Source organism: Schistocerca serialis, chromosome 6 (assembly GCF_023864345.2).
Source record: "Schistocerca serialis cubense isolate TAMUIC-IGC-003099 chromosome 6, iqSchSeri2.2, whole genome shotgun sequence".
NCBI classification, from domain to species: Eukaryota; Metazoa; Arthropoda; class Insecta; order Orthoptera; family Acrididae; genus Schistocerca; species Schistocerca serialis.
Window position 1 is genome coordinate 257,622,485 of NC_064643.1, and position 16,420 is coordinate 257,638,904.

Genomic DNA, 16,420 nt, shown 5'->3' on the forward strand with positions numbered 1-16,420 from the left:
ATTCTTCCTATGAATCTCAACCTGGCGCCCGCTTTTCCCACTATTTGTTTTATGTGATCATTCCACTTCAGATCGCTCCGGATAGTAACTCCTAAGTATTTTACGGTCGTTACCGCTTCCAATGATTTACCACCTATGGCATAATCGTACTGGAATGGATTTCTGCCCCTATGTATGCGCATTATATTACATTTATCTACGTTTAGGGAAAGCTGCCAGCTGTCGCACCATGCATTAATCCTCTGCAGGTCCTCCTGGAGTACGTACGAGTCTTCTGATGTTGCTACTTTCTTGTAGACAACCGTGTCATCTGCAAATAGCCTCACGGAGCTACCGATGTTGTCAACTAAGTCATTTATGTATATTGTAAACAATAAAGGTCCTATCACGCTTCCCTGCGGTACTCCCGAAATTACCTCTACATCTGCAGATTTTGAACCGTTAAGAATGACATGTTGTGTTCTTTCTTCTAGGAAATCCTGAATCCAATCACAAACCTGGTCCGATATTCCGTAAGCTCGTATTTTTTTCACTAAACGTAAGTGCGGAACCGTATCAAATGCCTTCCTGAAGTCCAGGAATACGGCATCAATCTGCTCGCCAGTGTCTACGGCACTGTGAATTTCTTGGGCAAATAGGGCGAGCTGAGTTTCACATGATCTCTGTTTGCGGAATCCATGTTAGTTATGATGAAGGAGATTTGTATTATCTAAGAACGTCATAATACGAGAACACAAAACATGTTCCATTATTCTACAACAGATTGACGTAAGCGAAATAGGCCTATAATTATTCGCATCTGATTTATGACCCTTCTTGAAAATGGGAACGACCTGCGCTTTCTTCCAGTCGCTAGGTACTTTACGTTCTTCCAGCGATCTACGATAAATTGCTGATAGAAAGGGGGCAAGTTCTTTAGCATAATCACTGTAGAATCTTAAGGGTATCTCGTCTGGTCCGGATGCTTTTCCGCTACTAAGTGATAGCAGTTGTTTTTCAATTCCGATATCGTTTATTTCAATATTTTCCATTTTGGCGTCCGTGCGACGGTTGAAGTCAGGGACCGTGTTACGATTTTCCGCAGTGAAACAGTTTCGGAACACTGAATTCAGTATTTCTGCCTTTCTTCGGTCGTCCTCTGTTTCGGTTCCATCGTGGTCAACGAGTGACTGAATAGGGGATTTAGATCCGCTTACCGATTTTACGTATGACCAAAACTTTTTAGGGTTCTTGTTTAGATTGTTTGCCAATGTTTTATGTTCGAATTCGTTGAATGCTTCTCTCATTGCTCTCTTTACGCTCTTTTTCGCTTCGTTCAGCTTTTCCTTATCAGCTATGATTCGACTACTCTTAAACCTATGATGAAGCTTTCTTTGTTTCCGTAGTACCTTTCGTACATGATTGTTATACCACGGTGGATCTTTCCCCTCGCTTTGGACCTTAGTCGGTACGAACTTATCTAAGGCGTACTGGACGATGTTTCAGAATTTTTTCCATTTTTGTTCCACATCCTCTTCCTCAGAAATGAACGTTTGATGGTGGTCACTCAGATATTCTGCGATTTGTGCCCTATCACTCTTGTTAAGCAAATATATTTTCCTTCCTTTCTTGGCATTTCTTATTACACTTGTAGTCATTGATGCAACCACTGACTTATGATCACTGATACCCTCTTCTACATTCACGGAGTCGAAAAGTTCCGGTCTATTTGTTGCTATGAGGTCTAAAACGTTAGCTTCACGAGTTGGTTCTCTAACTATCTGCTCGAAGTAATTCTCGGACAAGGCAGTCAGGATAATGTCACAAGAGTCTCTGTCCCTGGCTCCAGTTCTGATTGTGTGACTATCCCATTCTATACCTGGTAGATTGAAGTCTCCCCCTATTACAATAGTATGATCACGAAACTTCTTCACGACGTTCTGCAGGTTCTCTCTGAGGCGCTCAACTACTACGGTTGCTGATGCAGGTGGTCTATAGAATCATCCGACTATCATATCTGACCCACCTTTGATACTTAACCCAGATTATTTCACATTCGCATTCGCTAATAACTTCACTGGATATTATTGAATTCTTTACTGCTATAAATACTCCTCCACCATTGGCGTTTATCCTATCCTTGCGGTATATATTCCATTCTGTGTCTAGGATTTCGTTACTGTTCACTTCCGGTTTTAACCAACTTTCCGTTCCTAATACTATATGCGCACTATTTCCTTCAATAAGAGATACTAATTCAGGAACCTTGCCCTGGATACTCCTGCAGTTTACCAATATTACGTTAACTTTTCCTGTTTTTGGTCTCTGAGGACGGACATTCTTTATCAACGATGATAATGTCCTCTCTGGTAAGCCGTCAGGTATTTCATCGTTTCGCCCAAGGGGGGGGTCCCTCTAACCTAAAAAACCCCCGTGTGCACGCCACACGTACTCTGCTACCCTAGTAGCTGCTTCCGGTGTGTAGTGCACGCCTGACCTGTCTAGGGGGGCCCTACAGTTCTCCACCCAATAACGGAGGTCGATGAATTTGCAACCATTATAGTCGCAGAGTCGTCTGAGCCTCTGGTTTAGACCCTCCACACGGCTCCAAACCAGAGGACCGCGATCGACTCTGGGCACTATGCTGCAGATATTAAGCTCAGCTTGCACTCCGCGTGCGATGCTGGTTGTCTTCACCAAATCAGCCAGCCGCCGGAAGGAACCAAGGATGGCCTCAGAACCCAAGCGGCAGGCGTCATTCGTTCCGACATGTGCTACTATCTGCAGCCGGTCACACCCAGTGCGTTCAATAGCTGCCGGAAGGGCCTCCTCCACATTACGAACGAGACCCCCCGGCAAGCACACCGAGTGCACACTGGCATTCTTCCCCGACCTACCCGCTATTTTCCTGAGGGGCTCCATAACCCGCCTAACGTTGGAGCTCCCTATAACTAATAGGCCCGCCCTCTGTGACTGTCGGGACCTTGCCGGAGAATCGGCCACTGGCCCAACAGGCGAGGCACCCTGTGGTGGCTCGGAAACGATGTCATCACCACTAGGAAGCACCCCGTACCTGTTGGAAAGGGGTAAGGCAGCTGCCACGCGGCCAGATCCCACCTTCGCCTTTCGGCCAGGCACGCGCGAGCCCACCACTGTCCGCCATTCACCCTGGAGTGATGGCTGACCGGTAAGATGCTCACTGCCGGAAGACGCAGCGACATCAGGGGTTCCATGTGATTCCAAGGCCACCGAAGTAGGCATAGGTCTCACCACAGTTGCCCCAACGCCACTACGAGCCGACGCCTGCGCCTCGAGCTCGATGAGCCTAACAGACAAAGCCTCCACCTGCCCCCGAAGAGTGGCCAATTCTCCTTGCGTCCGCTCACAACAACCACAGCCCCTACACATGACTATGTTTACCCTACTCTATACGGTGACAAATTCCCAAGATAATCTTCTGATGAGCTACTCTGATAATCAAGAAACACTCACTGAAATACGAGACGCGAAAACTACGCTAGGTTTTCCCAGAAAAACTATTTAAAAGCTAAGCGCAGCAAATAAGTACAAAAACGCTTTATACAAACAGTACTCGCTGCTGCTGGTGCTGTCGCTCTGGCTGTCACAAGACAACTGCTGATTCAAGTGACTAGTGGCTAACGGCCGCGAAACAAACAAAAGACGGTTTTAGGGCGCTTTCTGTTCTAAACGATCAAGAAAACACTAAGAAATCTAAAACGAAAACTACGTAAAGTTTTATCAAGAACTGTTAGTTACTATGCAGAGCAGATAAACACAAATAGAACCCCTTCCTTAGTGGAAGGTCGTAAACAAAACGCAAAATAAACGCTTTATACAGACACTACTCGCTGCTGCTGGTGCTGTCGCTCTGGCTGTCACAAGACAACTGCTGATTCAGGTGACTAGTGGCTAACGGCCGCGAAACAAACAAAAGACGGTTTTAGGGCGCTTTCTGTTCTAAACGATCAAGAAAACACTAAGAAATCTAACACGAAAACTACGTAAAGTTTTATCAAGAACTGTTAGTTACTATGCAGAGCAGATAAACACAAATAGAACCCCTTCCTTAATGGAAGGTCGTAAACAAAATGCAAAATAAACGCTTTATACAAACAGTACTCGCTGCTGCTGGTGCTGTCGCTCTGGCTGTCACAAGACAACGTAGACGTTGTTATCGTCGTCGCCGGCGATTGCTTGTCTACAAAACACTTGTAAATGTGGACGGCACTCTTGGTGCATCGACATCTTCCTCCAAGGGGAAAAAGAACGAAGTACGGGGAGTAGGTAAAACAGCACAATTTGTTCTTATCAATGGACCTACTTTGTTTTGTGGCGCGAGGTTTAATTTCTCTTTAATGAAGAGTTCTACTTCTTCTGCTTTAGGTAACGGATGGATAACAGTTGCTTTCGTTGCATGTAACAGTGCAGGGAGAGCTGGTTTGGAATCCTTTGAAACTCGTGAAATTTTGGCTTACAGAACTATACCTGTTTCTGAGGTTATTATCTCTGGTGAGGGTTCCTACCTAATGCCACATGGGAGTTTATCTTTGACTTGTCGTAGACGTGTTAAGATAAATTCTGATTCCAATATTCACTTGTGGGTGAAGGCTAGTGGCTCATCCTCTTTGGAAGATTGTCGCATTGTGGGTGACTGTACTCTCTATAACCATTGAAAGTAGTCCTCAAAAATAACTGCAATGCAGCGTCTGTACTGCTAAGCGGAAAAATGCGTGATTGGTGGCTTGAGGCTCCACTGGATACATTAGGTCCATTTGTTCTGAAGGTAGTCAGAAGTGCTACGGTTACACTGTAGATGTTCTACAGCATTAAGTACAATGTCCCCTCAAGTCACCTCCACGTGTCTCATCTCAACACGACAACTGGAGACTGGCGTTTCTGGTCTACTCGTTGTCCTGACATGTCGTTCATCGAACAAGCATGGGATCGTTTGACGTCAAATTGTTCGTCAGTCCTTTCAACAATCATGGTTGATCCTGCTGAATCTGTACACCCGAAATGGTTCCCCACAAATACGTCGAGGCTCTGTTTGACTCCATTCCACGAAGATCAGGTTGTAGTGAAGTGGGCTTCATATGTCGGTGAATTCTCTTAACAATTTATAGCCATAACGATCTGCATTAATCATTAATCCAATCTGTAACAAAGTTTACTCCGTCACACGAGGAATTTTCGTCGATTTTTTTGCGGATAACTGTTGGAACCAGAGGAAAGAAGTTGTATTGACTACGGTGTACCTACAAATACCTAGACCTTCTCGGTAACTGTTCATAATCTGTTCTGTCTTGAGGCAGCATGCTGAGGCTGTAGTGATGCCAGGCGCTCTCATTAGGAAACGCCGGGAAAACCCCAACCGAAGCGTGCTCTTCAGCGCTCCTTTATCTCCAAGATCGGAGCCTGATATTCCATCTACCATGGCACTGTCTTCTGAAGTATCTTTCTCGTCATTGCCCACATAAACTCCTTTGTCTTCGAGCGAAAACAATAACAAAATACGATAAATAGCGTTCGTTCCTACTGCTCGACCATAATACTATCGCTCTTCGCCTCCCGTGGCTTTTATCGGAAAGATGCCGTGACCAAGCAGTAAGCAACGACAGTGATGATTGAGGAAGGTGCACAGCACTTCAATTTCAATTCAGTTATTTCAGTTTACTGCCACGAGTTTTTGACTTGTTATCCCGGATCTCTAAACAGATCGAACATATTCAGTAATCATAGTTTCATATAATGATTTACAATTTGTATACAGTGTTAGTTAATAGTAACCATTTGTAAGATTAATGCAGAAATAAAATAGAAAGTTGAAAATAAGATTCTACTTAAAAAATAGTCAACCAAAGCAATAAACTCAGGTTCTTAGTAAATAACTTCCAGCGTAGGTTACTAGACATGATACTAGTAGCCTCGGAATAACTCGAGATTTGCTAACTATACCTACTTCTATTCAGAACGTCCATTTGATCCTATAGACTGAAAATTAAGCTGTTGGCTTTTAGATATGTTAGTCCACAAGTTTTGGTCACATATAACTGTTTGCAAGTCTCAGTCGAAGCCTGTTCCTGATGGTTGGGAATGTATAGTAAACCCGCCTTACAGTGCGTCTATTGTCCCAGTCAGACTGCCATTCACCTAACTTCCAGGCTCATTAACGTCTTTTATCAGTAATATGAGTTCTTGTGATCTCGTACACAGGATCATATTGTCTACACCTCAATTAGGTGTGTCCATCGATGAGAGGTTAAACTGGAAGCAACACATTGATGGTCTGCTGAAACGTCTGAGTTCAGCTACGTATGCTATTAGGGTTATTGCAAATTTTGGTGATAAGAATCTCAGTAAATTAGCTTACTATGCCTACTTTCATTCACTGCTTTCGTATGGCATCATATTCTGGGGTAATTCATCGTTGAGTAGAAAAGTATTCATTACTCAAAAACGTGTAATCAGAATAATTGGTGGAGCCCACCCATGGTCATCCTGCAGACATCTATTTAAGGATGTAGGGATCCTCACAGTAACCACACAGTATATATATTCACTTATGAAATTTGTTGTTAATAATCCAACCCAGTTCAAAAGTAATAGCAGTGTGCATAGCTATAACACCAGGAGAACGGATGATCTTCACTATGCAGGGTTAAATCTGACTTTGGCACAGAAAGGGGTAAATTATGCTGCCACAAAAGTCTTTGGTCACCTACCAAACAGCATCAAAAGCCTGACAGATAGCCAACTAACACTTAAAAACAAATTAAAAGAATATCTAGATGACAACTCCTTCTACTCATTGGCTGAATTTTTAGATATAAATTAAGGGAAAAAAACAAAAACCACTTAAACATTAGTGTCATGCAATATTTTGTGTAATGTAATATCTTGTACAGACGTCTTTTATTAACCTGACACGTTCCACATCATTACGAAGTGTCGTATTCATGATCTATGGAACAAGTATTAATCTAATCTAATCTAATCTAATCAATACAGCTTTGTCCTGTAACATACCACGATATCCATCGGACATATCCCAAAAATCACCAGTAATCCCTCGACAGGTGTAGTGCGAAAGGTACCGGTGAGCCTCAGAGGTACGCGAGGCTGAATTCGTCGCAGTATCGTTTTGTAGCTGCCTAGTCGAAGGCGATGCGTCCAGGAACTGGCAACTAAGCGCACAAGGACGTTGAAGATAGTTTCGTGATATGGCCGCACCGCACGCAACGGTAATTTATAGTCATCACTGCCAGCACGGGCAATATTGCGCATAATTTTAGCCACTTTCTGACTAACAGATTTTACGTGTTCTAGAGAGTTTATTTTCTTCGCTAGAACAGTGCCTAAATATCTACAAACACTACTGCGTTTTACAAGGATACCAGCAAGCCTCGGGGAGGTATTTCTGACAAGAGAAAGTCTTCCATTCAGAAGTGTGGATGTGGTTTTATGAACAGCTATAGTCAGTTTGTTGCCCATGCACTAATACTGAATGTGAACGAGAAATCTGAGCGAGCACTTCATTCGCCATTTCCTCAAGTCTCGCCCAGGAGTCTGTAGACACAACTACTACAACGTCATTTCGTATGTGACAACACCTTCAGTAGCATCTGCCCCATCTAACAGATGTAATAGGGGTTCAGTGCTAAGATCCCAGAACGGTGGGCCACTTACGATGTTTGAGGACAGCCCTTGGTAACTTTCTTGATTACCTTGCTCTGCACCGCAAGCTATTGGACGCTACAATAATCAACAAAGCTCTTATACTGGCATTTAGGGACACCGAGATTCCGGAGGTGTGCAAACATTGCAGTCCACCAATGATTACCGAATGCGCCTGCGATGTCAGTCATGAGCGCGACTGCATATTCCGTTGTCTAATTTTCTACAACGTGAGGAGTTCTATGAATGATCTGAAGATAGTTGTGCGTATTCTATCAAGTGGTTCAGCATGTCCTCAAGAAATATTAGGATAAAAACTCACGATAAGCGGACCAAAGCAACCTCACTCTCACGTGCAATAATACTGTCGTCAATAGTCTACTGAGTATTGTACCGCAGTGGTTAATACACTAGATTCTCAGTCTGGGGGAGTAGGGTTCTAATCTGATTTAGGTTTTCCGAGGTTTCGCTAAATCGCCAACATAAACGTCGGGATGGTTCGCATGAAAAGGGCATGGCCGATCCCTTTCCTGTCCAGTTCGAGTTTCTCCAGGTTAAACATTAATTTTCCTTCCTTCCTCTTTTTCATTGTCTATTAATTAATCTTAGTACACTGCCTATTCGCGAACCGTAATTCTCACGGAATGCGATGCGATGGTGTCGTTAATTTAAGTGGTTGGCGCACTGGACTCTCATTTGGGAGGACGACGGTTCAGACCCGCCTCTGGCTTCAAATGATTCAAATGGCTCTAAGCACTATGGAACTTAACATCTGAGGTCATCAGTCGTCTAGACATAGAACTACTTAAACCTAACTAGTCTAAGGACATCACACACATCCATGCCAGAGGCAAGATTCGAACCTGTGACCGTAGCAGCAGCGCGGTTCCGGACTGCAGCGCCTAGAACCGCTCGGCCACAGCGGCCGGCGCATCTGGCCTTCCAGATTCAGGTTTTCCCTTATTCTCTCCAGACAAATGCTGGGATAGTTTCTTTGAAAGGGCAGGGTCAATTTCATTACCCATCCGTGACACGATCCGACTTTGTGCTCTGTCTTTAATGACCTCGGTGTCGACGGCACTTAAACTCAATATTTCTTCTTCCCTTAACTGTTTTAACACTATTACTTGAAGAGTATTAACAGGTGAAATTTTAAAGATAGTTGTTAAAAATTCATCCAAAGCTGCGTTAGTCACTTTTGGAAATCCTATGACGTCAAATACAGTGGCGTTTGCAGGAAGTTACAGACTTAAAATAGGTACAGGGAATACTCTGGGCGTATTAGATTTTGTACATGTTCGTTTATACCTTGTGCCGAGTGGCAGAGGCTACCCCGATAATAATACGATTTATTGCCTTTCCTGTTCCATTAGTGAACGGGGCGTGGCAGAAACACCTGTAGCTAAGCCTCCTATAGTCTCAAACACATTTGATTTTCCCATCAAACGTCATTTCGTGAGACGCACGTCGAAGTTTCTTCTTGACTCTGTTGTAGCGTCTGCCTCTGGAATCTAACTGCCATCAACGTGACACTCTTATGCTTGCTTAACGAACAAATGATGAATTGTGCTGCTCTTCTTTGGATCTTCCGCATCTACTCTATTAATCCCACCTTGTAAGTGCCCCCGATTGACGAACTATATAGTACGCAATAATCGATCGAACAAGGGTTCTCTACGCTACCTCCTTTGAGGATGAATTGCTTTAGGAAGTTTTATACTGAACCTTTACTTGGCACCTGCTCTACCTCCGGCTAATTTCATGTGTGCCTTCAACTTCATGTCAGTACAGACATTTTACGTTTGTTTCTCTTTCCATTGTATCCGAACAGTAACGGGTCTTCTCACCTATTTGTGTGCAAAATGTTTAGATTATGGAACGATGATATCTGATAAATGAGAAGTGGTACTGAGACACCTACTAATCAAGACACAAATTAAGAAACGACGTATGAACAGCGCGTCCCTTTTTTAGTAGGTAAAATAAGGTAAAGGTAGAGCTCCGCGCTATGGTCCCAGACAGGCCAATCGGGTCCGACCGACTGCCACGTCATCCTCTGCCAATGGCATCATTGGATACAGTATGGAGGGTCATATTTTCGACTCACCGCTCTCACAGTCATTGTCGAGTTTCTTGTCCTTGTAACAGCTACTAATCGGCCCGATTAGCCCCTCAGTTGGCCTCACAAGGCTGAGTGTACCCAGTGACACCAAGGAGAAGCACTTGGCAGTATCGGGAATCGAACTCGGTTCCTCCGCATACGAGTCAGCCGCGCTCACCACTCAGCTACGGAGAAGTGGTTGCATGACTGAGCCGCTTGTTTACAGACCCCCCCCCCCCCCTCCCGCACACACACACAAACTACTTCTTATGCAAATGGTAGATGGCCCAATTCAAGTAAACAACAGAAAGACAGTCATGAACATAAAATTCTCATAGCACACAGACAACCATAAACCGCGGAGAAAGCAGAACACTACATAGTAATTTTGACGGTAACAGGAGGTAGCGCGGTGGGGGATGTACTTCATCATGCTCGCTGTAACGCACACGATGTGTCAAATTTTTTAAAAAATTCAGCAGTTGGAGGAAAGAGTAAGTACTACATTACGTACGTAGTGCTGGTAAGTCAATGTAGAACAGTCAACCAGTCTCATCTGCAGTAAACAAGTATTCATGCAGAACAGGAGAAACAACCTTTATAATTACTGAAGTCACTAAGGAAATTTTAAGTTCGGTAACGTCAAAACTGTGAATAACTGAGTAAAACACTGAGAGAATCTCTGACTGCTATGTGCTTCATGTTTTTCGGGCCAGGATTCGTAATAAGTTGTGTGGTAGAACATCAATTTAGCCAGTTCGGTTTCGTACAAACGAACCATTAATCACAGGAAATGCCGTCAAATATGAGCTAAACAATATTGATAGTGACAAATTTCGTTAAAATCATTTTATCCCTATCGTGGAATTTGACGAACACTTCAAAAACAAAAATAATTGTAAAATGTAAATGTATGTCAGGATGTGGTGGTCAGATGGAAGTGAAACACAATATGTATCACATTACAGACGAGGTAATTACTGCAAACATTTTGATGTAGGAATTGCATGTAATATATTACAAAACAGTTAATGCTTATGGTCCGATGAGAGTGTCGTGAGATTATACATTTCGAGTTCGTCAGAGAAACATTTAGGGAATAAAGGATAAATTTAAACCAAGAAAATTCTATATCTGTGGCGTGGTAAACAGATAGGTAATTACCAGACTATGAGCATTAAGGCCCAGGGTTCAATTACAGCTTTTTTCTCTGAACATGTCACTATTATATCTAGGAATGTTTTGAATATGCGGAAAAAATATAATTGATACGTGGTTCGAAAGCCACATCAAATTATCCATTTTCTTTTTGGTGCTGCAGGAACCTGTTTTCAGTTTGGGGTAAGCCAACGGGTTAACATTACCAGGGCAGTGCGAAGTTATGCACTGCGCTGTTCAAACCAATCCTAGGTTTTATCACAGCTCTTCATTACTACACTTCGCATCTGATACGGACTAGTGACGAAAATGAGATCTAAGATACGTTGACCATAGACTATAGCGTACACCTCAGTACCAGTCATTGTGAAAAATTCGTAAGAGCAACAACCATCTTATATTGAAATGTGAATGTTGACACCATATGTATAGCTACAAATCTTTGAGTTTGTATAAATAAAAATGGCAGTCGGATGAAGCGCAAAATAAAACTGTTTACCTTTAAGAAGAATAGGCACTCGAGTTGGCGGCAGTTCAAATCCACGTGCGGACCATCGAGATTTATGTTTTCCGTTGCTTCAGCACATCACTAAAGCAACTGCTGGGGCCGTTCCTTTCAAAAACACAGTTTCCTTTCCATTCTATCCCAATACGAGCTTATGTTCCGTCGCTAATGGTCTCATTGTCGACGACGCATCAACCCTTTCTTCAAAAAGAGAGTATAGTTATATGCGACAAACTTCATGCATTAAAAGCAATCGCTCAGTCATTCAGCAGTCGTGTCGTGACCACTAAGGATGGAGAAACATAATGACCTCAACGGACAGGTAGCGGTGAGTCAGTGAAATGTCCGTGTCCGGGCTAAAAGGGGACCGCCTGCCCAAGTAGTTCCACTAATGCGTGAGGCACGTCTTCGACAAATAATCCGGGAACAGCCACTGCCTATTTCCTATGAAGTTGTAAACAGGCTTCTAAGTAGCTTATTGTGAATGCGAAGCTAGAGAATTTGCAACTGGCCTCCACTTCTTAATATATTTGCTCTAATCAAATGATCTAGAAGTCAAAACAAACACTTCTAAACTGTGGAGAAAGTAAAGCGTGTTAACCTGTTTGTGTGGGAATGGTAGTGGGGGGTGGGGGTGGATGGTGGCATGTAAAATAAATAAGAAAGACTAGTTGACCTGTGAAAATAATTCACACTCAGTCACTGATAGGTAATATACACTCCTGGAAATTGAAATAAGAACACCGTGAATTCATTGTCCCAGGAAGGGGAAACTTTATTGAGACATTCCTGGGGTCAGATACATCACATGATCACACTGACAGAACCACAGGCACATAGACACAGGCAACAGAGCATGCATAATGTCGCCACTAGTACAGTGTATATCCACCTTTCACAGCAATGCAGGCTGCTATTCTCCCATGGAGACGATCGTAGAGATGCTGGATGTAGTCCTGTGGAACGGCTTGCCATGCCATTTCCACCTGGCGCCTCAGTTGGACCAGCGTTCGTGCTGGACGTGCAGACCGCGTGAGACGACGCTTCATCCAGTCCCAAACATGCTCAATGGGGGACAGATCCGGAGATCTTGCTGGCCAGGGTAGTTGACTTACACCTTCTAGAGCACGTTGGGTGGCACAGGATACATGCGGACGTGCATTGTCCTGTTGGAACAGCAAGTTCCCTTGCCGGTCTAGGAATGGTAGAACGATGGGTTCGATGACGGTTTGGATGTACCGTGCACTATTCAGTGTCCCCTCGACGATCACCAGTGGTGTACGGCCAGTGTAGGAGATCGCTCCCCACACCATGATGCCGGGTGTTGGCCCTGTGTGCCTCGGTCGTATGCAGTCCTGATTGTGGCGCTCACCTGCACGGCGCCAAACACGCATACGACCATCATTGGCACCAAGGCAGAAGCGACTCTCATCGCTGAAGACGACACGTCTCCATTCGTCCCTCCATTCGCGCCTGTCGCGACACCACTGGAGGCGGGCTGCACGATGTTGGGGCGTGAGCGGAAGACGGCCTAACGGTGTGCGGGACCGTAGCCCAGCTTCATGGAGACGGTTGCGAATGGTCCTCGCCGATACCCCAGGAGCAACAGTGTCCCTAATTTGCTGGGAAGTGGCGGTGCGGTCCCCTACGGCACTGCGTAGGATCCTACGGTCTTGGCGTCCATCCGTGCGTCGCTGCGGTCCGGTCCCAGGTCGACGGGCACGTGCACCTTCCGCCGACCACTGGCGACAACATCGATGTACTGTGGAGACCTCACGCCCCACGTGTTGAGCAATTCGGCGGTACGTCCACCCGGCCTCCCGCATGCCCACTATACGCCCTCGCTCAAAGTCCGTCAACTGCACATACGGTTCACGTCCACGCTGTCGCGGCATGCTACCAGTGTTAAAGACTGCGATGGAGCTCCGTATGCCACGGCAAACTGGCTGACACTGACGGCGGCGGTGCACAAATGCTGCGCAGCTAGCGCCATTCGACGGCCAACACCGCGGTTCCTGGTGTGTCCGCTGTGCCGTGCGTGTGATCATTGCTTGTACAGCCCTCTCGCAGTGTCCGGAGCAAGTATGGTGGGTCTGACACACCGGTGTCAATGTGTTCTTTTTTCCATTTCCAGGAGTGTAGTATCGAGAAAGAAGTAAATGAAGTATTTACTAATACAAAATAGTATATTTTGACTAGCACTAATATTAGTGTCATTGTAAAAAGCCGACGTCATTAGGTACAAAATGGTTAACTGAAAAACGTATAGAAAGTAAGCATTGTCTTGTCAGAGAAAAGTTATTTCTTTAAACCTCTGTATTCTATAAAACATGTTTGAAAAGTATGTCAGCTTCTATAATGTGATAATTGTTTACTTTCTGGCTGTATGTGCCTTTAGAACAAACATAAATATCACTGAATGTGCGAACTCGTGAAAAAGCCACGTATAACTGTCCATGCGAAAAAATAGTTTCTGGTAAATACGATCCTGCCCTTTGAAGTGTTTGACCTTGTACTTAATTAATGGTCATTGAGAAGGCTATATTATTGAGATTTGTTGTCTTATCATTTAGAACGGCATGGTTGGATCAGAAGGTGTGATCTTAATGCGGGATACGAGCACAGTTTTATCAGAGTCAATGAATTTACCAGTGATAATATATTCGTGTAAGTGAGTTACCACTAATCTTTCAACGTTAATTATTGTCAGATTAGCTTCAAGACTTCAAATTAATATAACAATAGCGTTTTTCTGTACGAACAATTAAACCCGTTGGAGACCAGAATGAGTTTTTCACTCTGCAGCGGAGTGTGCACTGATATGAAACTTCCTGGCAGATTAAAACTGTGTGCCCGACCGAGACTCGAACTCGGGACCTTTGCCTTACGCGGGCAAGTGCTCTACCATCTTTTTTTTTTGTAAAATTTATTTATTGGTATTCTATTTGGATACAAAATTAGGCAGTTCACAAACACTAAATAAATGCATAAATGCATCCACTGCAAAAAAAAAAAAAAAAAAAAAAATTGTTTTAAAACAAATCATAAATTTGAAGAAACAGGGATGTTGTTTTGTTTTATTTATTTATTTATTTTCAATAAAGATCACTCTGTTAAAATGAGCATGTAGTCATTTCATCGTGTAGTATGTGCATTACATATTGAGTGGTGAGAGAAGCGTGAGGTTCATTATCAGCTGTCAAATGTGCACACCGACTGCACCCGGCACATCCCAACTGCGTGGGGGGTCAAGGAAGACTGCCTGAAGATAGTTGGCAAAGGTTTTCCGAGAGTGTGACCATCTATGAACCTCATTGTGGGCTTGCTGCAAGAAATACCAAAAGTCAAGTCGCGACTTGGCAGCATCCCCATAGAGGTACGCGATCTTCCAACCTTTGACCCAGACGATCGACTGTGATTTAGTCGCCGGAAAGTAGTCACTCTCCGGATGTAAGAAGGAAGCAGGGGTAATATGTTGCGAGGTCACAAGGAGGTAGCAAGCCACCATCGGTCTTCCTAGGAGCCAGACGTCCTCCACCGCGATACAAGTTAAGCGGTGATGGTCGTCATCTACTTGGTGATATTTCGGGCATAGTGGAGTGTCCACTAGTCCAATTGCATGGAGCCGTTGGTTGGTGTTGAACTTGCCATAGGCGACGGAGAACCACAGTGCCCGAACGAAGGTAGGAAGGAATTTTTGGTGCACATGTCTCCAAATCTTCGACCAATGCAACCTGAGGTGTTTGAGTTCAATGACATTACGACTTATCCGTCGCAGCAGCCAAACATAAAAATCTTTCGCGCATGGCGGTCTCGTGTGAGGAAGCTCGTCTCTGATATAACTAAGTTCCACGATAAATGTTGAGACATGCGCAAAATGTGACGTAATGTTGCCGACCGCCACCGGAGGTGTGAGGGACGCTGGAACCAGGAGATCCAGTAGGCGGAATGTAAGGGAATCACGTCCGCTACGCCATTGCTTGTACATCGTGGCTAGAAGGAGCGCCGTCGCTCGGCAGTGAACATTCGTAAGTCCGAGTCCCCCCTTGTCCGTAGGGAGCGTGAGCGTTTCGTATCGCGCCTTGAGGGGCGATCCAATCATCACAAAATAGCCTAGGGCTGATTGAAGTCTACGTCCGAGCGTGAGTGGTAGGGGCAGGATCTGCGAAATATGCACCATTCGAGAAACCACATAAGTGTTCAGGTACTCGACTCGCTGCAAAGGATCAAGGCGCCGTAGGAGATGTTGTCGGACCATGGTACGTGTTGTCTGTAAAATACGTTCGTAGTTAACTGCCGCAGTATGTTTTACAGATGAGGTAAAGTCGATGCCGAGATAACGGAATCGTTGCACATAAGGAAACAGACTGATTTCTTCCGGCGTAAGGCCTCTTCCAACCGACATTGCCGCCGATTTGTTCATGTTCACTGCACTACCCGCCGTCACACTGTGGTCCAACAACAGTTCAAAGACCGTCTTCACCTCTTCCTCAGAGCGAACGAGCAGCAGGAGATCGTCCGCATAGGCACGACATTTGAAGGTTTAGTCCCGTAGTTCCATCCCAGAAAGAGAATTGGTTAGCCTCCCAATTAATGGTTCCAACGCTATCGCGAACAGCAGCATCGAAAGAGGGCAGCCCTGGCGAATGGATCGTCGAATTTGAATGGGCCCTGCTATACGCCCATTAACCTGTACCAAGGATTGTGCGCCCCCATAGAACCTTCTAATGAGACCAGTAAAACGGTCTGGAAATCCCATTTGTTCCAGTACAGCGTACAGATAGTTGTGGCGCACCTTATCAAAAGCACTGTCAAAATCAACCGCCACCATCGCCGCTTTAAGCCGGCACTCCTCCGCCAGCGCTATCACATCACGGCACTCGCCAGTAGCTGTTTGCACATTCACCGATCCACCCGGTGTCGTCTGTTCTGGAGAGAGAACGCTACGAATTAACATATGACATCGGGACGCTAGCAACCGT

General features: G+C 44.7%; 1 protein-coding gene across 1 annotated transcript in view; it reads left to right on the forward strand.

Annotated features, from left to right (window-relative positions):
- Window positions 1-11,730: 11,730 nt before the first annotated feature.
- LOC126484814 (retinal homeobox protein Rx2-like) overlaps window positions 11,731-16,420 on the forward strand; it is a 229,865-nt gene continuing 225,175 nt past the window's right edge. The window contains exon 1 of the mRNA XM_050108411.1: window positions 11,731-11,766. Coding sequence (XP_049964368.1) covers window positions 11,731-11,766 — 36 coding nt within the window. The remainder of the gene's footprint in view (window positions 11,767-16,420) is intronic.